A 24,395-nucleotide genomic window follows, 5' to 3' on the forward strand; every position below is an offset into this window, starting at 1 on the left:
ATTAAAACAATTTGTGAAGCTATTCTAGTTCATACATTAAGCTAAAAAGTAACGTGGTTATCATATTTATTATCGGTCTATTCATGATTAATTATATAAGAAATGGTTAACTCACACTTTCATTTGGATTATATACCTCAGTTAATGTCAAGTGCGCTTGCTCACTGGGCAAGTTATTGATGTTTATTTCAAAATTTGATCATCAGCTAATATCTATTTTAATTGTATATTGCCTTCATTTTCTAAATATTCGAGAGTAAAGTCCATATTCTAAAAATATCTTTATATTTATTAGAACACTAAGCAATGAAATTAATATTTACCTACATACATATACTCAAAATTTAACAGTTCTGCCTACACTCACATGTTAGGAAACGGATAGCCGGATACAAATCAAAATTCGGATAAATACATAAATGTGGAGGCCGGCTAATAAGAGTGACTATTAATCGGCAATCGTAGTTGAATTTTAGCGGCAAGCACCTCATCTTCTGCTGTGTGTACAACAAAATGCATATTAGAGATAATTAAAAATAAAATTGAAAAATGCTTATTGGTGACAATGTTATCATCATAGAATATAAATAAAGTATACGTTATAGCCATATATAATTGTAAATCTGAGTGGCCCGTCAAATGCGGTACTTTAGCACTTCACAATGCCTCGTATCAAAGGCCATAAATATTTGCTCTATCGCTCAAATATGCTTTGGGAGCTTGTTGCCTATAAAAGTTGCTGCCTTGGACCCTGCGCGCAAGAGTCGTCAATATGACATCGACCAAGCAACGCATTTCAGCTGTCCTTTTATTGGCCATCTTCGGCAGCGTCAGCGTGCAAGCTGCGCCATACATTGGAGGTCGTGTGGTTAACGGCACCGATGCTCAAGTAGAGTCCTATCCATTTGTGGTGAGTTTGTCTGCACACGAAGCAATCCCACTTTGAGAATCAAATTCATGTATGCTTACAGGTTTCTATGCGTGGTGCAACAGGCTCTCACTCCTGTGGTGGCTCCATCATATCGGAAGAGTTTGTAATGACAGCAGCACATTGCACAGATGGACGGAAGGCTAGCCAATTGTCCATACAATATGGCGTAACTCTGATTAATGCTGCAGGCCCCAATGTAGTCGGCGTCAAGCGCATCATTCAACACGAACTATACAACCCATCAAATAGCTACGCCAATGATATTTCACTGCTGCAAGTGGAGAGGCCTTTCAAATTTGATTACAAAACCATTGCGCCAGTTCAACTACCTCCTTTTAATTTTGCCACACCACAAAAGGAAGATGGAGGTGCAGGCGTGCTTGTCGGTTGGGGCCTAAACGCAGTAAGTTGGAGAAGTAGTGGTCAATGCTGAACGTCTCTATAACGTATGATCTTTTAGACTGGCGGCACCATTCAGAAAAATCTGCAGCAGGTAGAACTGAAGGTATATTCGGATGCTGAGTGCCGCTCTCGCCATGATGGCCGAACCGATCCGGCATATCACATTTGCGGTGGTGTTGATGAAGGTGGCAAGGGACAGTGCAGTGGCGATTCGGGTGGACCTATGTTGTTCGATGGTCAGCAGGTGGGCATTGTCTCCTGGAGTATTAAGCCATGCACCGTGGCACCTTATCCTGGAGTCTACTGCAAAGTTGCGAACTATATTGACTGGATTCATAGAAATCAAATTATTTTAGCCAATGTCGATTAAAACTTATACAATTTGCCTCTATTTTGTTATCTATGTCTTTTGGGATAACCCGGCGTAAGTGCCGTTAACTTAGTATGACTCTTTGTTTTTGATTTACGGCAAGAGATTGCAATATTTGTTACTGTTATCGCCACCGGACATTGATTTATAACCCATTTAATACAAATTTGTATAATAAATCTACGAAAACGATAGAATCTGTAGATGGTTAACAACAATTACTGAAAAGAAATTTTAGTCTTATTTACCTGATTAACACAAGAGTTAACTTAAGCCCACACATATAGCGCTGAGCCTAACAATGAAAGAACTTTTTTTTATACACAACCAACAGAGGTTTGCATTTGAGAATAAGGAGATATTCTATTGGGTCCTCCTATTGGAATATGCAATCTGAATATCATGATAATCCTCAGTTTTGGAGTAAGTTCACATTGGCCATGTAACAAAAATTGACATTAACTAATAACTAATTTATTTTAATCATAATCATAAATTTATTTTTAACAAATCAAACCTGTATTTTTATATTGAAAACTTAGCCTGTACACCTTTAAATAAATTAACTAATATTATTAGGAGTAAATACGTGTGTGGTATGCTGTGTATGAAATGGCGTGGCAACATAGAAGGAATGTAAGTCTGTAGAATAACTAAAGCATTAATATTTTGGTATTTAATGTTTAGAAGACAATGTCAGTTTAGAAATGTAATACATTAGTCATACTCAGGTATACTCTAAAAGGCTTTACTACATAACTACTCTACAAAAATACTCTAACAAATGCGCACCAGGCGTCAATAATTTTCTACTGTATACTGCAGCTGCGTACCGTAGACAGCTTTTGCTCTTCCTCATCTAAATGTTTGGCGCTCAAAATGCTTTTGATACTCTCCGCCTCCTTAATCCAAAACTCCAACTACATAACATAAATATATAGATATTGTTAATATGAACACTTTCAGTTCCAGCTAAATAACTTACTTGTTGCAGCAACAAATTGCGTCGTTCGCCCTTAGGCTCATTGTTTACAAAGGGCACAAGTATACCCAATGCAGCTGTATATGATTCCAGAGCAGCATCTAGCTTACGCTCGTACAGATAAAGCTCGCCTTTCCTACCAATTTCCAAACCAGTCTTTAAGGACGGACTTGAGTGCGAAAGAGAAACTGAAAATATTCATAAAATTGGTACAATATTTACAAGATATTCTTGTCAACATACAAAGCTGCTTATAGCGTATATCAGGCTCCAGCATTTCTGCCATTCGGGCCGAACTTGTGGTTGGCTGTTGCTCATCATTTGCTGCGGCGCAATTGAGCCGCTCCGCTTGCTGTGCTGCAGATGCCTTGGCTGCCTTCAGTTGCCTTTCTGCCAGCTGTTTGTACTCATCCTCGATAATGAAATTTTTAATTTCTTCAGCGCGTTTCATATAATTTAGAGAGCGATTGCGCAATGCCTGACGTCGCTTTGCATCAGTTTCTTCGGTAATAAGTGGTACAAAATATTGAAGTGCACTGCAGTACAAATAATAAGCCTCCTTGTAGTTATGCTTCTCGTCATACTCCACGGCCTGTGTGACCAAATCGATGGCCTTCTTTAAGGTCTGCTCAGAAGGAAAAGTTTTGAGATCTAAAAACGGATGTCCAAAAAAGTCGTCAAACGATATGCGCTGAGCAGACTCATGGACCAGCAGGCGACGTAACAAGTCATGGCATTCGTTGCTTATATGTGCGTTTGGTGGCAGTGTTATTGGTTCAGCTTTGCGTATGCGCAGCAGCAACTCCTCAATTGTGCGCGAACTATAAGGCGCCTTGCCAAACAGGCACTCATATAAAATAACACCAACGCTCCAAAGATCAGCCTTTGCGTCATACTGATGCTTGCGTACTATCTCCGGTGCCATATAAAGAGGCGAACCTTTCAGCTGTTGATTTATTTCGCCCAATTTCAAATGCTGTGCAAATCTAAAATTATTTTTAACTTTAAAACATCATATTTTGGAGTATTTTAAGGCGTTTATATACCCGAAATCCGCCACTTTTAACGAGACACTATTAGCGCCTCGAGTCAGCAAAAGATTTTGTGGTTTCAAATCGAAATGTGACACATCATTGGCGCGCATATATTGCACGGCCGCTGCCAACTGCCTCAGAAAATAACGGCATGTCGCCTCTGGCAATGCTTTTTTCGTTCGTATAAAAGCAGATAAGTTGCCCGCATTGCAATACTCCAAGACAATGTAGATGTTTCTAAGCAAATAAGGACGTCAATAAACTGTATTAGAATAACAATGCAACTCACTTATCATCCCAAAAGAAATCCTGCAGTGTTACAATATATTTATGATTAAGATCGCGAAGCAGGCGTATTTCCGTTATTAGATTATCTCGCGAGCTTTGAGATAGTGTTGACATTTCCACGTATTTAATAGCATGATACGTGCGTTGTTTCTACAATAAAAATCAAATGTAACAATTTGAAGTGGCAATTGTTGAAGTGAAGTATTGCACTCACTTTATGGCGCGCCTTGTAGACAGATGCATAACTGCCCACGCCAAGCTTCTCCAGTATATCATAGTCCGTAATGAGCGGCAGTGACATAATTCAATAGTTACAAAGCCATTAATATACACAATGTATTGAATAGGTACGCGATAGCATAAGCTTTAGAAAAACCATAACAATAAAAACAGCTGATTGGGAAAAACAAAATATGTATCATCTAGTACATTTTATCGATAGTCTGTAAAGCCATTTTTAGCACGATATTTGTGTAATGCTTGAAAATTTTACTGACTGAAGAACTAGGTCGTTCTTTTTACTCAACGTTCGTTTTTGTTTCGAACTTATTCATCTGTTTTCATAGTTTGTCCGTTAGCTTAAAATTCATGCTCTTATTATATCCCTTTTGTGTAGACTAGTCCGCAGGAGCAGTGGACAAAGCAAAGAGTCAAAATCTGCAAGCTGACGGAGCAAAATTCCCATGACATACTCGTGATATCAGGCTTTTATACATAACTGCATATTTTGCCAATCAAATAATTTCTTTGTTGATTGGGGTCCTTCTCCTTGAGTTGGCGGAAATCTGGCGGGCAACCGTTTTGAATGATTATAGTTGATACAAAATAAAGTCATTTTAAGACAAGTAATAAATAGTTACTTGTTCCGACTTGTTCCCAGCCAATCCCTCGTTTATGCATACCATCTACATATACATATAATTGTCTAACTGTAATTTTATTTCTTTGCTGATATGTAGCTTAAATTTTTAAAGTACGCGCTAAAATCCCAAATAAACAAGCAAAACAACAACCGAAAAAAAGAACAATAAATGGTGAACGATGCAGCTCGTTCACTTTAGTGAATAGGTTAATTTTGTTCGTTCGCGAACGATGCAAGTCTTTTACTTTGGTCACACTCTTGACCAATCCAACACTAATTTCTTAGCAAAACAACTTAATTTTAATTATTTTCAAAGGTAAATAAACGCAAAGTTAGAAATAATAGCATTGAAAGCTGTGAGCAAAGCCCAAGAATGCTATAGAAAGCTATTAAACACATATAAAATAGTTTAGTGTACATAAAGTTAGCCCACAAGTTGTGCCCCATGTAAAAGCTAGGCTTTTGGATTGACACACCCAAAGCAACAAATTAATCAGACACGCCCGTTAACAAACGAACCTATGGTATCAATGTTTATAAAGTGCTCTTATTTTGCAGCTATTCTTATAAATTTAGTATCGCATTGCATAAAGGAGTTCCTGAGTTGTGACGTCACACACAAGGCTTCAACATGAATTACGGACGCAAGACGCCTTCTACGTATCGATCAAATCCTTCGGTGTATTCACACGCCACAGGAAGGTGTGCAATGCATTCTCTATAATAATGGAATGATATGAAATTAATCCCAATTTTATTTTAAGATCTTCGACTAATCTGCACTCGAAAATGTCCCGCTCCACGCGTTCAGTACGCATTCCTTGGTACCAAAGGCCTTTGCTTAAGAACAATCAATACATTGATATTCAAAAGGGTGCCATGCTAATTGGACTGTTCGCCGTCGTAAGCACACTTTATTAAAACTAATTAAATAATTCAAAATAGCAGTCGTCTTTTTTTTCCAGTTTCTATCACTCTTCACCATTGGCACTACAATATTCGACATTTACTGCTATTCTATGGCTGCGCCAGGCTCTACACATTATGGCTACTATATTATATCCTATGAGTTTGTCTACGTTGGCAACAAGCATGGTAATGTCATTTGTAAGCCGCCATTTGCTACAGGCATTAACTAATTTGTTTATATCTTTTATACAGTGCGCAACATGTTGATTGTGTTTGCCTTGTTCTCACTTATCATGGCGCTAATAAATTTTGTTACAAGCGTTTTGCTTTGTGTAGCTCTGCGTAAGGTAAGTTTGACAATATCAGTAGGGGATTATCATATTAGTTTCACTTTCATTTTCACTCATGCGCAAAAGCAAGAGAAGCTTGGAGCAAAGAAAAGAACACTAAGCAAAATGGTAACAATGCATCAAACATAAGACACACATCCAGTATAACCAAATTTCTCACTCATACATCCTACCAAATTGGCACTTATTGCAAAACACTTAATTATATTTAAATTATTTATAAGACTTTTGAAACTTTTTTAGGAATATGAGCGCAAAGTGATGCCATGGCTTTGGACCTTTGCCATATTTACAATTTGGCGTGTCTTGGCGCTGATCTTCTTTGCCATTGTAAACGATTTGTACTTTGCTTACAACATAATAATGGTGCTGTTGTGGAGCATCTTCTGTCTGTTTTCCATTTATGGATGGGCTGTTGTCTACTCGCTATTTTTGGAACTGGTTGACTTGACAAAACTGGAGGATCTTGCACATTTGCGCGTATGTTAATATATAGTTTTGTCTGTTTAAAAATGTATTATATATGTGTTCTTATAGATGGGCACCATGGCTTCCCTGCATGCGTCTACTGCCAATTCATTAGCTGGCTCACGTCCAACTACACCACACAGCACTGTATCGACAATGCCAGTGGGTTAAACATTACTGCATTGGGCTCAAACTAAAATGCGCTTTATATTTATATTTGTACACATTCCATTTAAACAAACTTATCCACCAGTTAAGTGCCTTAGATGCGTTACAAATACGTCTAGTACATACAGCTGTATTGACAACTTTTAAACAAGAATCTGCATAGAAATTAAGTTTCATTCCGTCCATTTTATCGATTGTTTTTATAAAAATGTATTGTATCTATAACAAGAAATCTCTGCCTTTGTGCGTATTTACATATCATGTTTTTTATACACAGCCCATGTAACACTATACAATGGTCTGTACAATGCAAAATAATATTAAACAACATCTTTGTAATGTCTGTGTTTATTTATTGGCAATTTGAAATTAAAGTTAAAGCTAATTGGAACTACAAAACAAATTGCATGAAGGGCGTTTAATAAAAGAAGATGTATGAATTGCGCATTATGAACAAAAGGAAACTATATTTAATTTTACATGGGTAAAACAGTTTAAATATCTTACCACCTTCGTATAAGCTTTTACGCAGTGTTTTTCGCGCTTTGTGAGCAAATTGCGTGTTTTCCAACTAGTCAGGCAGGCGGACGATGATAAACAAAATGCATTTGCCCACCTCTCACTGCACTTCGTTCAAATTTCGCTCTCCATGATTCTTGGGTGCTTTGCCCGTTGCTTGCTTGCTTGTTGTTGTTATGCATGGGGCGCGTCGTTCACCTCGGTTAAACTCCCCCACAATCGCAAACAGCAATGTAAACACTAGATACGCACACAAATGCGTTATGAATTGGCTCTCCCTTGTGCTGTTAACTAAAAGAACAGACCTGTTTTTCACCATAAACGCTAGCAGAGCTGTTGCTGACTAATTGATGTTATTGCTAAATCTTGCCGTCGCAATGTTTTTGTTTTGCTATTGAACGATCTTATAAGCTGACGAAATCAGGTGCTTCTCTCTCTCTCCCACTAGCCAAAGCGCGCTCTCTTTCTATCTGCAGGCAACAGCTGTTGTTGGCCGTCAACATTTACATACATATGATGTATGTATGTATGTATACATACACACATGACATACATACATACATATGTATTTATTTTAAAGCAGGAAATAATATTGTTTCATAGTCAAAAGTTTTTATTCATTACTGTTGTCGCTTACAAAATAATTAGTTTGATTTGACGAAATTTTCTCAAAAATGAATGGCAATTTATTGTAACCTGAAATATAAATTACGTACATTCATATGTATAATATATGTATGTATTTATGTATTTGCTTACACAAATAATAGAAATGTAAAAGCAGTTAAAAGACGACCTCTGATCAAAACATAAATCTCCGATTTAAATTACAGTTACACTACTACGAATACATGTATATACGTATGTATATATGTATAGACATACATACATATGTATATATTATTTGTGTTGAAACAGAAAAACAACAAAATGTTAAGCTACCTAACGAATTTCACCACACTATGGCAATATGTCATGCCCGTTGAAGTGAAAATTTAAAAATCAAAGCAATCAACAAAGAGTCAAGACATTTATATATTAAATAAATAACATTTTTCATAAAAGTGCGCAGTTTGCACTGATGACGCAGCAACAAAAACACAATGGCAATGCCACCAACATGACAACAGCATGTTACTCTCTTTCTCCGCATGATATCTCTCTCACAAACATTTACGTGGGGCTACAATATGGCGTCGTTGAAATTGTGTCGTCGCCTCATTTAATACAACAATCAGAATGTAAATAAATGTAATTTGGTAAACTTCAACTGTACGCTAAAAGATCCATTTTAAAAATAATATATATTTTTAAATCCATCACATACGTACATTACATAAGTACATGAAAATATGATATTTTATTGCTCTTTATGCATCACGTAGAGATGTACATACATATGTACATACATATTTACATACATACATACATACATATGTATGTGTCAATGGAAACATATAAAAGATCATAATATCCAATAGGATGATATTGCTCCACTGCATTTATTACTATCACGGGAGTGGGAGTGCTCATCTCTAATTGTCTGAAGTTCAACAATTCTCTCTGGTGGTGGGTTTTCGTGAACTTTGCACATGTGTGCATACATATCTATGTGTATGTGTCTATCAATTTACAATGTAAGTAAGGTATGTAAATATGAATGTACATACATTGCTTGGGCTGTTATTTAACACCGTAAATTTAAATTTCTCACTTGTGTGCTATATGTATTTGTTCGTATGTACAGGGCATTTCCTTCATTTGGTTTTCACCACATCTAATCAAATTCTCTCTTCTTTGTACACACACACTCATACTCTGCTTCCGTCTACAATACAACCATATATATTTGTACATATGTATGTATGTTTTCTTTTAGAGGTTGAATTCTGTATGCAACTTGCTGTTAAACAAAAATATTTAGTGAATATTAATATTTTACTCAAAATCAAATAAATAAATTCAACAAATTTGAATGAGGCTAGGTATACATTCACAGCTTGTGACTTAATAAACGACTTCTATGAACATAGTATATGTACATATGTATATACATATGTATATTTACACACACATGCACACTAACAGGCATGTACGTACATCGCGAATATGGTGAATTGCTGACTAAGCGATGCATTTCTAGTCTTTGTATAAACTAAAAACTTATTTTATTGCAACTAATTTTTGTCTTATTGCTAACCGTTCATATTTTTGTACATACATTAAATTATTACCATTCATGTTATTCTCAGCGTTGGTATATTGTGGTGAAAAAAAAACTCATGTTAATTTGAGCAGCGCACTGTTATATAAACAGCAGCTTAACATTAAATCTACAGCTGCTTAACATAAATTTAACATCACTGTTAAAACTGCTGTCGAAGCGAGCGGACGATCTATCGGATGCGCGTCGGAGTATAACTAACTAATTAAAAATATATAAATAATAACTTCACATCGAGTTTGGAGGATCAAATCCACGTTGGATTTTTACTACAATCAACAACTTAAACTGTCCATGCAATAAAAGACACGCGATATCTCTGTCTGGTGCTTCGCTGGCTAACTTTGTCTATCTCTGTGTGTGTGTCTGTGCGAGCCGTGTTGATTTCGCATAAATTGTGACCATTTTTTACATATTTTATTGCAAGTAATCGTCGAGCTAATAAAAACACAAGTGTTTGCCTAACGCCAGCGTCGCTGCTTTAACGTAGTGCCAGTCGTGTACGTAGTGGAAAAGAAAAATAATAAGTTGATTCAAAATCAAAGAAGGTTAAATATAAATTTGTGATATACATACATACATATATAAAATATTTGCATTTGCCCCATTACGACTCCTCAGCCCTGTGCAATTCTCTAAATAAATATTAATAAAAAAAATTAAGAATACCAAGCAATAAATGCAAGCATATGTACACATAAAATTTTCGCGTTCGTATTCGTTGTGAAAAAGTAATTAAAAAACAACAACAAATTAATTATAACTGTGATTCAAACAAAGCTAAGGTTTTTGTTTTAAAGTAATAGTCAACAGCAACGACGACAACCGCAACAAGTAAAAAATTCATGCTAAGTAAGTGCATTGTTTAATAGGTTTACATTTAATGAGAAAATTACAAAATTATTTAATTTTCGCCTACGTTGGTTGCGTTGCTCGCATACGCTTATTCACCACGATTCACAGCTAAATTTCAACTTGAGCTCACCACAGCAACCAAACGCTCTCTTTTTCTCTTACAAACACACATTCATACTTAAAGTATATAAGATTGTATGTGTGAGTGCGTGGAGATATGTAGCTATGTCGCATAAAGCACATAAATAAATAGAAAATAGCAAAGTTATAGACAAACTAAAAAGTAATCCGAGTAAAAAAAATGAATTACTTTTGAAGGTTATTATAAATAATCTCGAAACCTAAAGCAACCTTAATTTATCTTATTATATACATACAATACATGTGTAGTGTTTAGTTTGGGTGTGTTTGTGCTCTTTTGCAAATGATAGAAAATTGTCTTTATTGCCAATACTTTTCGCAGTAGCTCTTTTGTCTTTGGGATAAAGGACGTTACATCTACATACAAATGTAATTCATACATACATATGTAGATTCGTAAATTTGGTGACGGACAATTTATCGCATTTCACTTAGAATTCTGTTATCTTTTGGTCGTGAATGCACTTGAATAACATTCTGCCTGCAACGTTTTTTTTTTTAATCTATTGTTGCTGCCCCCTCGTGAGTCACTACGAGTACATACAATACATACAAATAATGTTTATTTATGTACAAATACATACATATGTAAATGATAGTACAATGTGCCTACAGAAACGTTTCGCTTTGCATGCCATTATCTTTAGTTTGTTATCAACAGCAAAATACATTTCTTCCATCAAGCACGCGCTTGTGTGTGTGTGTGTAAATTTTATGTGGGCTCATACCATTTGTTAAATATGATGGCGGCCCATCACCACCTATGTGGTTTACATGCGAATTTAATTTAAATAAATTGCATTAATTATTAATTTTAGAATCGACTTTGAAATGGTTCGGGGAAAAGATGCACAGTCATTGCTGCACATTGATTCATAATACTACGGCACGTGTACTCAGTCTGGTTGTTATCACGTTATATTACATACATATATGTTTTTATATACATTAACATAATCACGTTTTACGCCAATGTGCAATGACAAAAAGCAAATTTCTTCACGTACCCATATTTACTTACGCTTCGACTAAATATACATAAATAGTTCTTTGTTTTTCTTTATATACATAGTATGTACATATGTATATTAATGAATTAATCGCTAGTATTTGTAAAGAGCAACGCTCCTTTGCATATATAAAAAATTGGATGAGTCATGCTAAAATTAATTGTTTAAATATTTCTAAGAACTTATTATACGCGATGAGTAACGTTGCTTACTTTTCAAAAGCTACAATTCTGCGAACGTTGCACCCTTAAAATTATTATGACGTAGTAAACTGAACAAACATGAAATTAAATAAACACATGCACATGTATGTATGTAAATTATTAATCGCATATACTACATACATACACATCTGTGTGTGTGTGTTTTTGTTTGTTACGCACTTAAACCTAACTACGTCGCGTCTGCTACGTCGTCATTGCTTTAACATCTATCTCTCTCACTCATACAATTTACACAAACAACTGATAAGCGCGCGTGACGTCGCAGTCGACGCTGACGCCAACGCCAATGTCTGTCGACTTTTGCCTCTGCTACAACAACAACATCGATGCGTGTGCGGCCACGACCTCATTTTGTTGTTGTAGCTCTGCTGTTTATAGGTCGCGTGGAAAACGTTCGCCCCACCGTTGAAACCCTCTCTCTCTCTGACAACAGCTTTGCTCTTGCTCGCTCAGTGGCAATGATCGTCATCTCTCTTTTTCGAATATTCAACAAATACAAAACATTTGTCGTCTCTGCCTTAATTCTTGCTTGCTTTTTGTGCATACATGTATGTATGTGTGTATGGGTGTATATAAATATATATTATGTTTTAGATTTTGTTTTTAAGGTTTATTGTGGGTGCTATTTTTAGAGCTTAATCCTCTCAACTTAAACTTGCATACTAGTTGCTTGTTTTTGATTTTTTCAATCGTTTCTTTTTGTTTGTTTGTTTAAGTTATGCAACTGTGTGTGGAAAATAAAATGAACAATAACGTTTAGAGGGGAAACTGTACAAAGATTTTTATTAATTCATAAGAGTATGCACTACCTCAGTAGTATTTTTTTTATTTATGTAAATTGTTAACTTATTTTACAGCTCACTAATTGGGCTAACAATTTGTAGACCAACGATCTTTCACTTCAGTCTTTTCAATTCTTGTAAGTAAATATAACTTTTATTCAAGAAACACAAGATTTTAATGTTAAAGTTGCCTTTCAACATATGGTCCAAGCAGAAATGTTGTATTCACCACAGCTGTTGTTGGCTACCATAGTAACAGCCCACAGCAGCGCCACTCCACACAATTACCGTTAGCCTGTCAAAATGAAAAGCGAAACTTTAGCAATGTCTTCCTGCGTGCGTGCGTGTGTGTGTGTGTGTGTATGTGTGCGTGCTGTTCTTTGTTGCTTTGTTTGCCGCGCCCTGGTCCTCTTTGTCTGGTGGCTTTCGTTGTCTGTTACCACTAAAAGCACACACAGTTCAATGCCTTGTTCAAAAGCTATCTACAGACATACATAAATGTGTAATTATGTACATATATATAGTAAATATATACATACATACAAAGAATAGTATGCATATATTTCTATATACAATATTGCTATTTAATAAATAAATAAAATCAAGTACATTGCGCTCTGCCTTGTTAAAGCAGAAAACACCAGCGCCATACTGCTTATGAGTCATTACCTATACACACACGAAAATATATGTATATATATGTATATGTACTAAGTAGCTTTAACCTTCAGTTGCTGCTGCAGCAAAGTTCAAGATACAACGGCAAAGTTCAATAGCATAAAATGGCAACGCAAAAAGACACACAAAAGCCAGAGTAAAAACATTTTGTTAGTTAAATTTTGGGCTTCCGCGTCTCGTCTTGTTTCGCCAGATTCTTTGTTGCCAGGCTAAAAGACAGACAGACAAGCCTGTGGTAACGGCCTTCAGTTGCCATAAAGCAACAGTCTCTTGACACATCCTCATGTAGGAAAGAGTCAAGCTCTTTGTTTTTCAATATTTTTGACTTGCTTTGTTTCGGTATTCTATGAAACTGGTTTTCCAAAAATTTATATAATTAAGCGAATATTAACCTGTGATACATGTACGTGCAATATTTTTAAAATAGGTTGCATATAAGCAACAATAAAATTAATTTTGCATTTGCTACGCTTTATGGTACATGCACACACACACAAACATACATGCGCATGTACGATTTTACTATTCTCTTATTTCTGCTCTGTCTTTATTTCTAGCACTGTGAGCACGACTGACGACAACGCCCCATGATCGTGTGGTGGTAGTTAAATTGTCAACTGTTCTGCTTTACCTTGGCTTGGGCTCTCTTTTACTCTGACTCTCTTCAGCAACGACAAGTGCTGCTCATGCAGAAATTGCTCATATTACAGTTTCCCAGGCGATTCACATTCGTTTTCACATGTGTGCGTTAGTGTGTGTGTGTGTGTGTGTGTGAATTGATAAGTTGGGGAATACACGAGCGGGGGGTCTCTTCTTAATCTTCATAACATGCACCTTGTTATTGGTTTAGCCCGATGCTTTATACAAGCACAGAAGACAGCTGCTGCTTTTGTAATAGTAGTAGTTGTAGCTATGGCTTATTTGACTGCCAAGACCTGTACACATAAATTACTGACATTGAAAAATAATTAAATGAAAATTCACAAATATATATAAATTGCCTGTATATATTTAAGTTATTATACATGTCTACACAGAAAATATTAATTTAAAGCATACATACAACGCCCTTTGCAAGTTTATACATATTGTATATCAGGGCATCCAGATACATTCAAATTGAGCATAACAAATTAAGAATAAATAATTAAAGTTGCCAATAATTTTTCATATTATTTCAATTGTGTTTAATTTTTTCTTATGAGATTTAATATTGATATTTTTCATAGAAAAATTTGTGTTGTAAATGAAATAGGAAGAATGATGTATCTTCGATATATAAAAACTAAGGACACCAAATTTGTTATGGTGGCATATGTGTATCTAAGTGTTCCATAGTCAAAGTGTATTTAAAAAATTGGGTGTGCTCAACTTTACTGCTCGTTTGTAACGCATAGCATCTGAAGCTGATTCCCATTTCTAGTATGTATAGTTTTTTCCTGTGTATATAGTATACAAAATACTTTTGAGCCTGCCTGATATTAAGATGCTATTTGTTTTATTTTTCTTTTGTTTTCTCTTTGGTATTGCTCAACGCCAGAGCTCTGTTGAAAGGTTCAAGGTGAAATCAGTTTGGGGCATCCTTATTTACCGAGCCATCCTGTTGCGCATTGGCTGCGGCACTTAACACACGTTCAGGTTCTCTATACTCTCTGTTTGAAGTATTCGTCGTCGAGTTGGTCTGCTGGGCTCGAGATCCTTACTTTTGCCAGAGCCAAGCCGTCACAATGTTGAATATCCATCCCTTTATTCTTGCGTGCCTTTTGAGTTTTTTGACCTATGCCATGTGTATGAGGAGCTAAATGCATGTGAGTGTGCGTACAATGGATACAAATAAACAGTCTGCGTTTGCTTGCTGGCCATGTAATTTGGAACAGGTGTGTTTCACCAGCTAATACTCTGCTTCTCTCTCCCTCTCCTTTTTGTATTTTTTTTTTTATATTGCGGTTTGTGCGTTTTAGCTGTCGTTAATCCTTAGCTTGCCAGGCTGTATTTCAATGTTCTCTTCAGAGTCTCGAAATCATTCATCCACCGTGGTGGACTTCTTTATATACATAAATAATTGTCCATAAATAAATTTCTTGCTCGTAGTTCCTCATTCTAAATGTACATACAAACATATGGTTGTGTGTGTGTACATAATTTGATTGCGTGTACTTAAGTTTAATTTAAAATCCATTAAGATTGCTGTTTGATTCGTATGTATATACATAGATCCCCCCGCTTTTAGTTTCGTGACCGGAAAAGCGGAACACACTCTTTTAAGCTCAGCTTGAAAGCTGGATTGCCGCCATCTTGATTGACCGCTCGCTCTTTCCAGTTCTCTTTCATTGTCTCCTTGTCTGAATTTCAAGCTTTATTGCATTTCATCAGTCTCTTTGCGACTTTATTGTTGCTTGCTACTGCTGCCCTGTCCCGGTCTTCGTTGTTGATTTTCAAGCTCATATCTTTACCTTGAATGATGCACTTAAACTCTATACGATTTCTGGCAAGTTGTAAAAATTTCTTATTTAAATACAGTTGAAGGAACACATTAGCCTTAACTTTGCTTTTGCCAATGAATACTTACGCATGAATAAATATGTATGTATGTATATATGTTCATTGTACATCAGCTCAGCTTGTTGATTGACTATATTTCCTGATTTCAGCTATTACCGCGTCTTCTGTCTTTGGCTTTGTTCATAAATATGTACCAGTTTATTTCTTTGTAGTCTTTCATTTAACACTTGCTGCATTTGTGTTTTTTTAACACACATGTATGTACATACGTACTTGTTTCTTATGCAACTCACATAAATGCGCATTTGGCACACAAAGAACTTTTTGTTTAACATTTGTTGTTCCTAAAACTCGTAAACATACAAATGTGCATAGGTGTGTTTGGTACGAGCAACAATGACGTCACACTTGCCGTCATATGATTTCCTCATACTGCAAATAAAACTGAATTCAAGCCATACATGTGTTCATGGATAGAGAGGACTTTCACACACACGCACACGCATACATATCTATGCATGTATTGAAAAACAATGCTTTTATCACAGACACGAGCCGAACCTTGCCGAGCAACAATTGCAAAATAAAAGTGCAAACAACAATAACAAAACGAAGCAACAAAACATTAAAAAATGATTATCACCAATACACTTGCCTTTTCTTGTGTACAGCGACAATCATGCATATAAAAGCTTTAAGGCTATAACAGCTGCTGCTCTCTGCTTGCTAAACAATTGTACATACATATGTATGTTGTTTGTATGTATTTATATACTTATATACATATATATATATATATATACGTACTTGGAAACTTTTGGCTGCCATTTGTTGTGTGGGGAATCGCGTGTATATATTTGTATTTGCAGTTGACAATTTTATGACGAGTGGTGTGGTGGAGGTGGATAGTGGTGAGAGTGCTAGAGAGTGAGAGCAAATCGTTGACAGACAGCTGTTTTGACTTTCAATTAAACCGCAACAGCAGGAAATCAGCGATAGCAGCATATACACATGTATATGTATTTATGTGTGTAAGTTTGTTTTTATATAAATGTGTATAATGTGTGTATGTAGACAATACGTAGTCCATTTGCATTTTGTATTTTACTATTGCCTGTTTATGGGTGTATGTATGTATGTACATATGTACATATATTTATAAAAAAGTAGTGGAGAAGCAGGAACCGACAGCTTAAGTAACACAATAAATAACATCAAACTCGTATAATTCAAGTGGTATTTATTTTTATATGTGTATGTATTCGTATTTACATGCATACATGCATGTATGTGCGCTAGAGTAGTGCAGAAAAATTATTTATTGCTGCGCCCAACAATCCCCAGACACAGAGACAGAAAAACAAGCGCATTGAAGCAGCCCAAAAGCAGCTAGACAAACATAAGCACAAAGCGTTGCGAACAACAATACACGCACGCACACACAGATAAATATAGTTGTTTTGCATGCAGTGGTGTTGGTAGCAACAACAGAGGTCGTAGTTAACAGAGACGGTGACGCTTTCAGCGCTGTGGCCCCAACGTCCGGCACAGCTGACGTCGCTGCCGCTGTTGCTACTGACGTCGAAACACCTAAAAATCCCCTTGATATTATTTGTGAATGTATGTATATGTGTGTGTGTGCTTAGGTCTTCGCCCGTCTACTGTTTACAGCGTATGTGTGTTTTTAAAAATCAGTCTACCTACTAAGCACGCACGTTTAAATTGAGGGAAAAGCTTAGAGTTGTGCAATTAAACATACATACATATATGTATGTGTATATCAATACGCTTATAAATAAAAGTTTACATTTGTTACAATATTAAGTATGCATGTGTTTGTGTGCCTGTTAATTTATGAGTCAAACACACCACACTCTCTCTTTCGCTGTTACCATTGGTGTGCTCATTTTGGTTACAACAATAATGTTAACATGGCTGCGCCATTACATTAAAAAGAAAATAACAGTAAAATGCACTTTTGCTCAATTGGTGACAATAACAGTTAAGGATAAAATTATATTGCAGATATGCTTAAAATTAAAACAGTGCAGTTGTAAATTTACATACATATGTTGTACATAAAGCTTACATCACCTATTTTTTTTGTCGGGTTGGATGGGAAAGCGATAACATTTTGAATCCCATACATACACACATTCAGACTCACAATTATTCATAATAAACTTAAATACATGCATTTCGTTTCAATTAAGATCCGTTAGACGGACTGTATTTTAATCAAATGAAACTTGTTTAATTTCATCTACTATACATACATACATACTCGTATGTTAGCAGACTTTTTTCTAACTGATCATTTATTCTCTCAAACTCGCGCTCTCTTTTTATCTAATATGGTGACTTTGTTGAGTTTGAAACAGGTTTGAGCTTGGATTGTTTTTATTATTTTTTTTACATATGTTATGTATGTGCTTGCGTGTACGTACACATGTGTATGTGTGTGTGTGTGTATGTTGACAGCCTTGAAGAGAGTCCAAAAAGACAGACTCAATGTTTTGTTGTTGTTTATTACACACTTCATAAACAGATTTGCAAGGTTCAGAAATATATATCTGTATATGTAATTCATTAAGAGAAAAACGTCGATTGAAAAGACAATCTCTCTGGATGAAGTAATTGAATAAATTCACGTTCATTATTTGATAAAAATTCTTCAGCTGATACTGATAAAAGCTTATCGATTACTCGATACGCTGCAGAGTTGCATTTTGCTTAGCCCTTTGGCACAATTTGGTACATTTGTCTTTATTTGGCACATTTATTCATATTTGCTTTCATTTATATTTTTTGTAGCTTCGCAATCGGAAGAAAATTTGTGCTCGTGACAGCAGGAGCAGTGACAAGGCAAAAACAAAGAAAAAACAACAAAAAATACAGTTTTGTTTGGATGGAAATCAGTTTGGTAAACAGTAATACGAACTAGTAAGCGATAAACAACAAAGACAGCGGACCAGACCGGGAGAGCAAAGGAGTCTAAATTGCGGGCGCCGCTGCAACCAAGCAGCAAGCAAAAATCAAAGAGCAAACTACAGTGCAACAAATTTCGCTGGGCGAAAGTACACGATCGTTGGTCCAACGTCCAATAAGCTTCTAAATTTGTACACACATACACACAAAGAAACGCGCACACACAGTCAGTGTAGACAAAATGGAGCGCGAATCGAATCCAATGCAACCCATGTGCCGCTCTGGATGCGGATTTTATGGCAATCCAGCCACGGATGGTCTGTGTTCAGTTTGCTATAAGGTAAGGGTGTAATGTATTCAGGTGTAATGTATACAATAATTAAATTTTATTTTGTTTTTTGTGATTAGGACTCACTTAGAAAAAAGCAACAGCCACCTGTGAGCAGCACACCTGTGTCAGTTCCAAGCCCACAACCTAGCCCCACATTCAGCCCGGCCATTGCAACCCACACCGCACAGCCCACAGTGCAGAGCTTACAACAGTCACACATTGATGTTAAAGAGGTAAGTTTATCAACTGACCATCTGACCATCAGCCTGCAACTGTTCCAACTGTAACAAATCTAATCTACAACTAAATTTCTAGGCTAAAGTAGGCTGTGTCCAAACAAAATCAAACTTGAGTGCTCTGTATTTTTTGTCAGTTATTTACAAAATTAAATGTAGTCTTTTTTTCGGTTATAAAACGTGTAATCATAGCGTTCTGTGTATGTGTAAAGTTTAGAAAGTTTATTGTCTAACCTTTGTGTACTTATGTTGGCTGGCTGCTTGGGCTGGCCAACGCCTGTCGCTGCTTATAATACACGGAGTTGACAAGGTAATGCCCAATAAGATTTTCTATTGCACATATGTATGTACATATGTACATAACTTGATATAATATATAATATGGATGACTACTACTACTATTAGTCAAGTTTAGCACACCTCTTTTTGAAATATTCGTTAATACCATGAAAGAAAACACAAGCAAATGAGTTTATTATTAGATACTATCCATAGTTTCGACATGCCTCAAGTGAAATTTTCTGCGCTTGGTGACGTTACATGAACGATTTGAACGATTTGTGTCACTCCATTTTTCGTCTTGAAGTTGGTTATTGAATAAAATGATATATTGGCGCTATTTGTTTAATGTATTAAACATTGCCTGCGAGTCGATTGTCACACACGACTGTCATTCATCGAGAAAAACATATTGTTTTAGGCCCTAGTTTAAAAAACAGTATAGTTTGAAACCATTTGTTGCTGAAAATTTATTAGTAGCAAAATTCCAAATTCAAAGTAATGTTTAAATTTGGTGGCTACGCAAAATCGGTGGGTGGTGCCAGCACACCAACTGCAGCTGCAACTGCAACAGCAAAAAAGTCAGCAGGCCGTTCAGCAGCGTCCACAAGCGTAAGGCGCAAATTGCATACTGAGCGAGTAAGCGATCGCGTGGCGGCTGGCTCATTGGCCACAGCCAACAGTTTGGGCGTGGGCAGCATACTGGCAACGAAGGGTATACACAAGCTCTTGCTTTTTACGTTATTTACCAAGCGCACTTGCATTAATTTCAATTTTCTCCTCTCCCGAAATCTGTGTTGCGTTGCCGCGTAGCGCCTCAAAGCGCTGCTGGGCGATCCCACAAGGCAGTTGACACACTCAGTACCATTGCGCCACTTTCCACTAGTGCACCACTAGCACCACCATATGCCAGCGCCTCCTTGCTGACAGGGACAGTCCACAAGAAGAGTTCACTTTCGCGCAAAATTGCCGATGCTAGTAAAGCTGGTAAAGCAGAAACACGAGCGCCACGCAAGGTCAAGTTTTCAGCCAATTTGCACACATGTCCGTCGAGCACTAGCAGCAAGAAATCGGCGCGTATTGGTGAGCTGCAAGTCAAGAAGCGCCCCAAAAAGCTGAAGCAAGGCCAACGCACACGCAAAGAGGGCGGCGTTAGCAGCAGCAGTGCCATACCCAGCGCCATTAATCTGCGCGCTGCTCTACCAGAGAGTCAAAGCATTGTACATCGCCGTGACATACAGCAGCACGGCTTGCTACGCGACGTGGCTCAGTTTGAACCATCCATAAGTGGTCCCTCGCTTAAGACAGCGGCAACAGCGAAAAAGTCCGCCGGCGGGAAACAGGCAGCTAAGCCTAAACAAGGAGTCAAGAAGAAGGCAGCTAAGAAGGTGCGCATCAAGGCAGGCGCTATCGAGCGTCAAGCTGTGGCAACTGTAGCAAGGCCACTGCCACGTCTGGCCTACTCCATACAGCCGCAGGAGAAAAGCGTCAAATTGACCCTTGGCCAGACAACCAAGCGTACGCCCATGCGCAACACACTTAAGACGGCGACCAAATAGTGAACAACAAACATGGATCAGTCGAACGGTGATAAGTCTGATCGCTCGTTGGGCATGCCGGAGGAGCAAACGCAACAACAGCAACAGCAACCGCAACCCCAACTCCAACCGCAACAGCAACAGCCTAGAAAGCGCCTCAGCAAGAGTACAAAACTTAATGAAGCAACAATGGGTCATAGGGACGTAGAGCAGGGTCAAGTTAAGCAGCTGCTTAAAGCAGATTGTTCAGATGAGGATGATGCTGTTACCAAGAAGCGGGTAAAAATAAATAGAAACAGCGCTGCAGTTGAAACACACAAATAAATACAATACGCTTTATTAGGAATTTTGTTATTAATACAAAAGTGCACAATATAAAACAGAATAAATTATATACAAACTAGAAATTAGTAAAAGCTTTTATCACGCTGTTGCAGTTGGAACAAATGTTTATTATAGTAGCTTCTGTTGTCTCAGATTGTTTCAAGCATTTATGTAACTTTCTATTTCTGTAATTTGTGCAGAAAATTACTGAGGATGTTGCCGCCATTGCTGCTGCAGCTGCTAAATCTAATAGCGAAGCCATCATATCGGCATCCGGTCCAAATACTTCCACACAAGCAGCTGCCTCCGACGCCAGTGAGCAGGATGATAAGGACAAAGATGATGATAAAGATGGCAAAAAGAAGAAGAATCGCTGTGGTGAATGCCGCAAAAAAGTTGGCTTAACTGGTAAGTCATTTATTTGTTGGTCTTACCTGCTGATCTCACCCACCAATAAAAATGTATGATAAATTATGTTCACAGGCTTCCAGTGTCGTTGCGGTGGCTTGTACTGTGCCGTGCACCGTTACTCCGATAAACATAACTGCACGTTCGACTATAGAGAACATGGCGCACAGGAGATTCGACGCAATAATCCGGTTGTGGTTGGCGAGAAAATTCAGAAAATTTGAATTGCGTGATGAGCATAGTGCCAGTAAAAAATGTAGCCCTAGAATGATAACAACAACAACAACAGCAACTAATGTATACATATGAACAATATGTATGCATGAAATATTAATGCTACGCAGAAACAAAACACTATATATATATATACGATATAAAACTGCAAAACAACAATAACAATTACACAAAACACATATACACCAACAGAAATACACACACACACACACACACACACATTATATCTATATATATATATACATATATATACTATAAATAGTTGTAATTTTAATGTAATTATAATGTACACAGTAACAAGCATACGGAAAAAATCAATAGTACAGAAACGTTAACCAAATACCACGCAAGCAAGAACAGAAACTGCAACAACCGCTTGGATCAACAGCAGCAATAATAGGAGCAGCAGCATCATCAGCAACAGCCACAGCTACAGCAACAGCAGCAGAAGCAGCAGCAACAATAACAGCAGACTACGGAACCAGACGCGTATTCAGCGCGTTAGCAATCATTAGGCGCTGGTTACACCAACAAGCTAAAATCTAACTAAAGAATATTTTCTTTATTTGCTGTTATGCCAAAAGCAAGTTGCGAATTTATTTATTTGTATTCGAATCTTTGTTCCCTACTTCTCAAAAGCAACTCTAATCGTAACACAACACAACACAAACGAGAACAAAAAGCACAACACGTAAGGAACAATTGTTACAATGTACACGAAACAAGCAAAATTTTATGTAGACAACCGTGTGTATTTTTGTGTGTTTGTATTGTGTTGCATGTTAAAAAAAAGTTTAAAAATCCAAAAATACAAGTGCAAGTAAAAACTAAAAAAGGCAGGGGCATTACTGTATTGCAAGCAAAAAAAAAACCAACAAAAATCCTCCGCAAAACACAAAAAAAAAAAATTAAAATAAAAAATTTTTCATAATTTTTAATTATTGATTAATTAATTATGTATGTATATGTAATAAAAAAGAAAAAAGCAGAAATGTAAAAATTCCTTTGGGACAATTTATATAACATCGCAAAAATGAAAAAAAAAGCGCAGAACATTAAAATTTACAAATTTTACGACCACTTTAAAACCTCGAGAGAGCAAGATATATAATATATATAATTTATAGTTAGACAACGTAAGCTCTATGGGTATATAACATAAAATTTAATACGTTTAACTAGCAAATCGAAGCAGGCAGGCAAATGCAGTGCAAGTTGTGCGTTCTTTTCAATACAACAATCAAACTAAAAAGAAATATATAGTTTTGTTTTTAAAAAGTTTAACAGAAATTCTTAAAACTGAAAATACTACACGTAAAGTTAATTGATTTTGGTTTTTTCAATGGATTTTATGCTATATAAACATACAAAATGTAAATGCACATATGGTAAAGGCTAAAGAAAACACACTTAAGTACGTATATAGCGTTTGGTTCATCTGAAATATCTTGTTGCTTTAAGCGTTATTTAGTTTTTCTTTGTTTTATATTAAAAAATTTAAATCTTTAATAAATAAAAATATATATAATTTTATATTTCTTTCTTCCCTCTTAGTATTTACAATTTTGCTTAAAAACAATTACAATAATAACTATATACATAGCTATACTTTTTGTTGTTACACCTAGAAATTATGCATACATACATAATGAAAACACAAGGATATTGCAATATATATATTTTTGATTCGAAAAAAGAAAAACAAAACGAGAGAACTAACGGCAACCAAGCTTTGGCACAGCTAATTTATTTTGAAATTAAACTGACTGAGACGCCCATCTAAAAAAGACAGTAAAAAGGGTGTACAAAAAGCGGGCTAAAAGGGAATAGGAACTTATGTTTGAATGGACGGACTCTTATAATAGTTTTGATTGGTTATTTACTTACGTATAAGTGAATTGTGGGCCTTCAGTAAATATTTCCCGGTAGTCGATTAAAGACAACAAACAAATTATATCTCTATAACAATAGCAAAGCACAACCATTTACAAAATCTAAAAAACTTACAACTGTAATACTATTTACACAAACATTATAGTATGTATGAGAAATAAAACAAAATTCAAACTGTAAATTTTCAAAACTTATTATGTATTAACTATAGAACAGCAAAATTGTCATTTTAATTTTAATCGATGCTAATTTAGTGCTTTTTAAATTTAACAAACTTATGCAAAAGAAAATGAAAAACAATTTACACACAAAAACACATACGTATATTATAATTCAATAAAACACTTTAAAATTAATTAGTGAAATTGTATGAATTAAAATAAAAATGAATATATTAAAATATGTAAACAACACAACAACTGAAATATACATACACACATAGGCATGGCACACACACTCACTCGCCACACTCTAATACACACACACACACACACACGACTTGGATCCCAATAGAGCGCCACTTGT

The 24,395-nt window shown here is 36.2% G+C and overlaps 5 protein-coding genes across 8 annotated transcripts; 4 read left to right on the forward strand and 1 right to left on the reverse strand.

Annotated features, from left to right (window-relative positions):
- The first annotated feature begins 766 nt into the window (after positions 1 to 766).
- On the forward strand, positions 767 to 1,724 carry LOC108602210 (chymotrypsin-2). Its single transcript, XM_017990257.1, has 3 exons — positions 767 to 910; positions 972 to 1,334; positions 1,392 to 1,724. The coding sequence occupies exons 1-3, from the start codon at positions 773 to 775 to the stop codon at positions 1,701 to 1,703; spliced, it is 813 nt and encodes a 270-aa protein (XP_017845746.1). The 5' UTR covers positions 767 to 772; the 3' UTR covers positions 1,704 to 1,724.
- Positions 1,725 to 2,226: 502 nt separating this feature from the next.
- LOC108604587 (serine/threonine-protein kinase ULK3) lies at positions 2,227 to 4,400 on the reverse strand. The gene is made up of 6 exons (XM_017994118.1): positions 4,222 to 4,400; positions 4,009 to 4,157; positions 3,732 to 3,956; positions 2,929 to 3,671; positions 2,689 to 2,873; positions 2,227 to 2,623 (listed from the first exon to the last, which is right to left on the reverse strand). The coding sequence occupies exons 1-6, from the start codon at positions 4,306 to 4,308 to the stop codon at positions 2,513 to 2,515; spliced, it is 1,500 nt and encodes a 499-aa protein (XP_017849607.1). The 5' UTR covers positions 4,309 to 4,400; the 3' UTR covers positions 2,227 to 2,512.
- A 682-nt stretch (positions 4,401 to 5,082) lies between these two features.
- LOC108604588 lies at positions 5,083 to 7,668 on the forward strand. 2 transcript variants are annotated; one of them, XM_017994120.2, is made up of 7 exons: positions 5,083 to 5,185; positions 5,428 to 5,571; positions 5,634 to 5,772; positions 5,835 to 5,964; positions 6,031 to 6,125; positions 6,372 to 6,608; positions 6,666 to 7,668. In XM_017994120.2, exons 2-7 carry the CDS (start codon positions 5,501 to 5,503, stop codon positions 6,765 to 6,767), a joined length of 774 nt encoding a protein of 257 aa, XP_017849609.1. In that variant the 5' UTR covers positions 5,083 to 5,185; positions 5,428 to 5,500; the 3' UTR covers positions 6,768 to 7,668. The 2 variants fall into 2 exon arrangements, with proteins under 2 accessions (XP_017849609.1, XP_017849610.1); XM_017994121.2 differs by lacking the exon at positions 5,083 to 5,185 and having other exon boundaries at positions 5,399 to 5,571.
- A 2,001-nt stretch (positions 7,669 to 9,669) lies between these two features.
- LOC108603174 (AN1-type zinc finger protein 6) lies at positions 9,670 to 22,725 on the forward strand. Of its 3 annotated transcripts, XM_017991733.1 has the most exons (6): positions 9,670 to 10,359; positions 12,595 to 12,656; positions 18,514 to 18,967; positions 19,036 to 19,191; positions 21,536 to 21,743; positions 21,819 to 22,725. In XM_017991733.1, the coding sequence occupies exons 3-6, from the start codon at positions 18,869 to 18,871 to the stop codon at positions 21,965 to 21,967; spliced, it is 612 nt and encodes a 203-aa protein (XP_017847222.1). In that variant the 5' UTR covers positions 9,670 to 10,359; positions 12,595 to 12,656; positions 18,514 to 18,868; the 3' UTR covers positions 21,968 to 22,725. The 3 variants fall into 3 exon arrangements, with proteins under 3 accessions (XP_017847222.1, XP_017847221.1, XP_017847223.1); XM_017991732.1 differs by lacking the exon at positions 12,595 to 12,656; XM_017991734.2 differs by lacking the exons at positions 9,670 to 10,359; positions 12,595 to 12,656; positions 18,514 to 18,967; positions 19,036 to 19,191 and adding an exon at positions 20,950 to 21,290.
- On the forward strand, positions 19,914 to 21,055 carry LOC108603173. The gene is made up of 2 exons (XM_017991731.1): positions 19,914 to 20,188; positions 20,287 to 21,055. Exons 1-2 carry the CDS (start codon positions 19,975 to 19,977, stop codon positions 21,030 to 21,032), a joined length of 960 nt encoding a protein of 319 aa, XP_017847220.1. The 5' UTR covers positions 19,914 to 19,974; the 3' UTR covers positions 21,033 to 21,055.
- Positions 22,726 to 24,395: the final 1,670 nt, after the last annotated feature.

Source organism: Drosophila busckii, chromosome 3R (genome assembly GCF_011750605.1).
Source record: "Drosophila busckii strain San Diego stock center, stock number 13000-0081.31 chromosome 3R, ASM1175060v1, whole genome shotgun sequence".
NCBI classification, from domain to species: domain Eukaryota; kingdom Metazoa; phylum Arthropoda; class Insecta; order Diptera; family Drosophilidae; genus Drosophila; species Drosophila busckii.

Bases quoted from the DNA above. Each gene is read 5' to 3' on its own strand.
- LOC108602210 (XM_017990257.1), top strand. From the start codon at position 773: ATGACATCGACCAAGCAACGCATTTCAGCTGTCCTTTTATTGGCCATC. The intron at 911-971 runs GTGAGTTTGTCT...GTATGCTTACAG, and splicing joins TAGAGTCCTATCCATTTGTG to GTTTCTATGCGTGGTGCAAC. The intron at 1,335-1,391 runs GTAAGTTGGAGA...ATGATCTTTTAG, and splicing joins TCGGTTGGGGCCTAAACGCA to ACTGGCGGCACCATTCAGAA.
- LOC108604587 (XM_017994118.1), bottom strand. From the start codon at position 4,308: ATGTCACTGCCGCTCATTACGGACTATGATATACTGGAGAAGCTTGGC. The intron at 4,158-4,221 runs GTGAGTGCAATA...TTTTTATTGTAG, and splicing joins TCTACAAGGCGCGCCATAAA to AAACAACGCACGTATCATGC. The intron at 3,672-3,731 runs GTATATAAACGC...AAATAATTTTAG, and splicing joins TTAAAAGTGGCGGATTTCGG to ATTTGCACAGCATTTGAAAT.
- LOC108604588 (XM_017994120.2), top strand. From the start codon at position 5,501: ATGAATTACGGACGCAAGACGCCTTCTACGTATCGATCAAATCCTTCG. The intron at 5,773-5,834 runs GTAAGCACACTT...TTTTTTTTCCAG, and splicing joins TAATTGGACTGTTCGCCGTC to TTTCTATCACTCTTCACCAT. The intron at 6,126-6,371 runs GTAAGTTTGACA...AAACTTTTTTAG, and splicing joins TTTGTGTAGCTCTGCGTAAG to GAATATGAGCGCAAAGTGAT.
- LOC108603174 (XM_017991733.1), top strand. From the start codon at position 18,869: ATGGAGCGCGAATCGAATCCAATGCAACCCATGTGCCGCTCTGGATGC. The intron at 18,968-19,035 runs GTAAGGGTGTAA...TTTTGTGATTAG, and splicing joins TGTGTTCAGTTTGCTATAAG to GACTCACTTAGAAAAAAGCA. The intron at 19,192-21,535 runs GTAAGTTTATCA...TAATTTGTGCAG, and splicing joins CACACATTGATGTTAAAGAG to AAAATTACTGAGGATGTTGC.
- LOC108603173 (XM_017991731.1), top strand. From the start codon at position 19,975: ATGTTTAAATTTGGTGGCTACGCAAAATCGGTGGGTGGTGCCAGCACA. The intron at 20,189-20,286 runs GTATACACAAGC...GTTGCCGCGTAG, and splicing joins CAGCATACTGGCAACGAAGG to CGCCTCAAAGCGCTGCTGGG.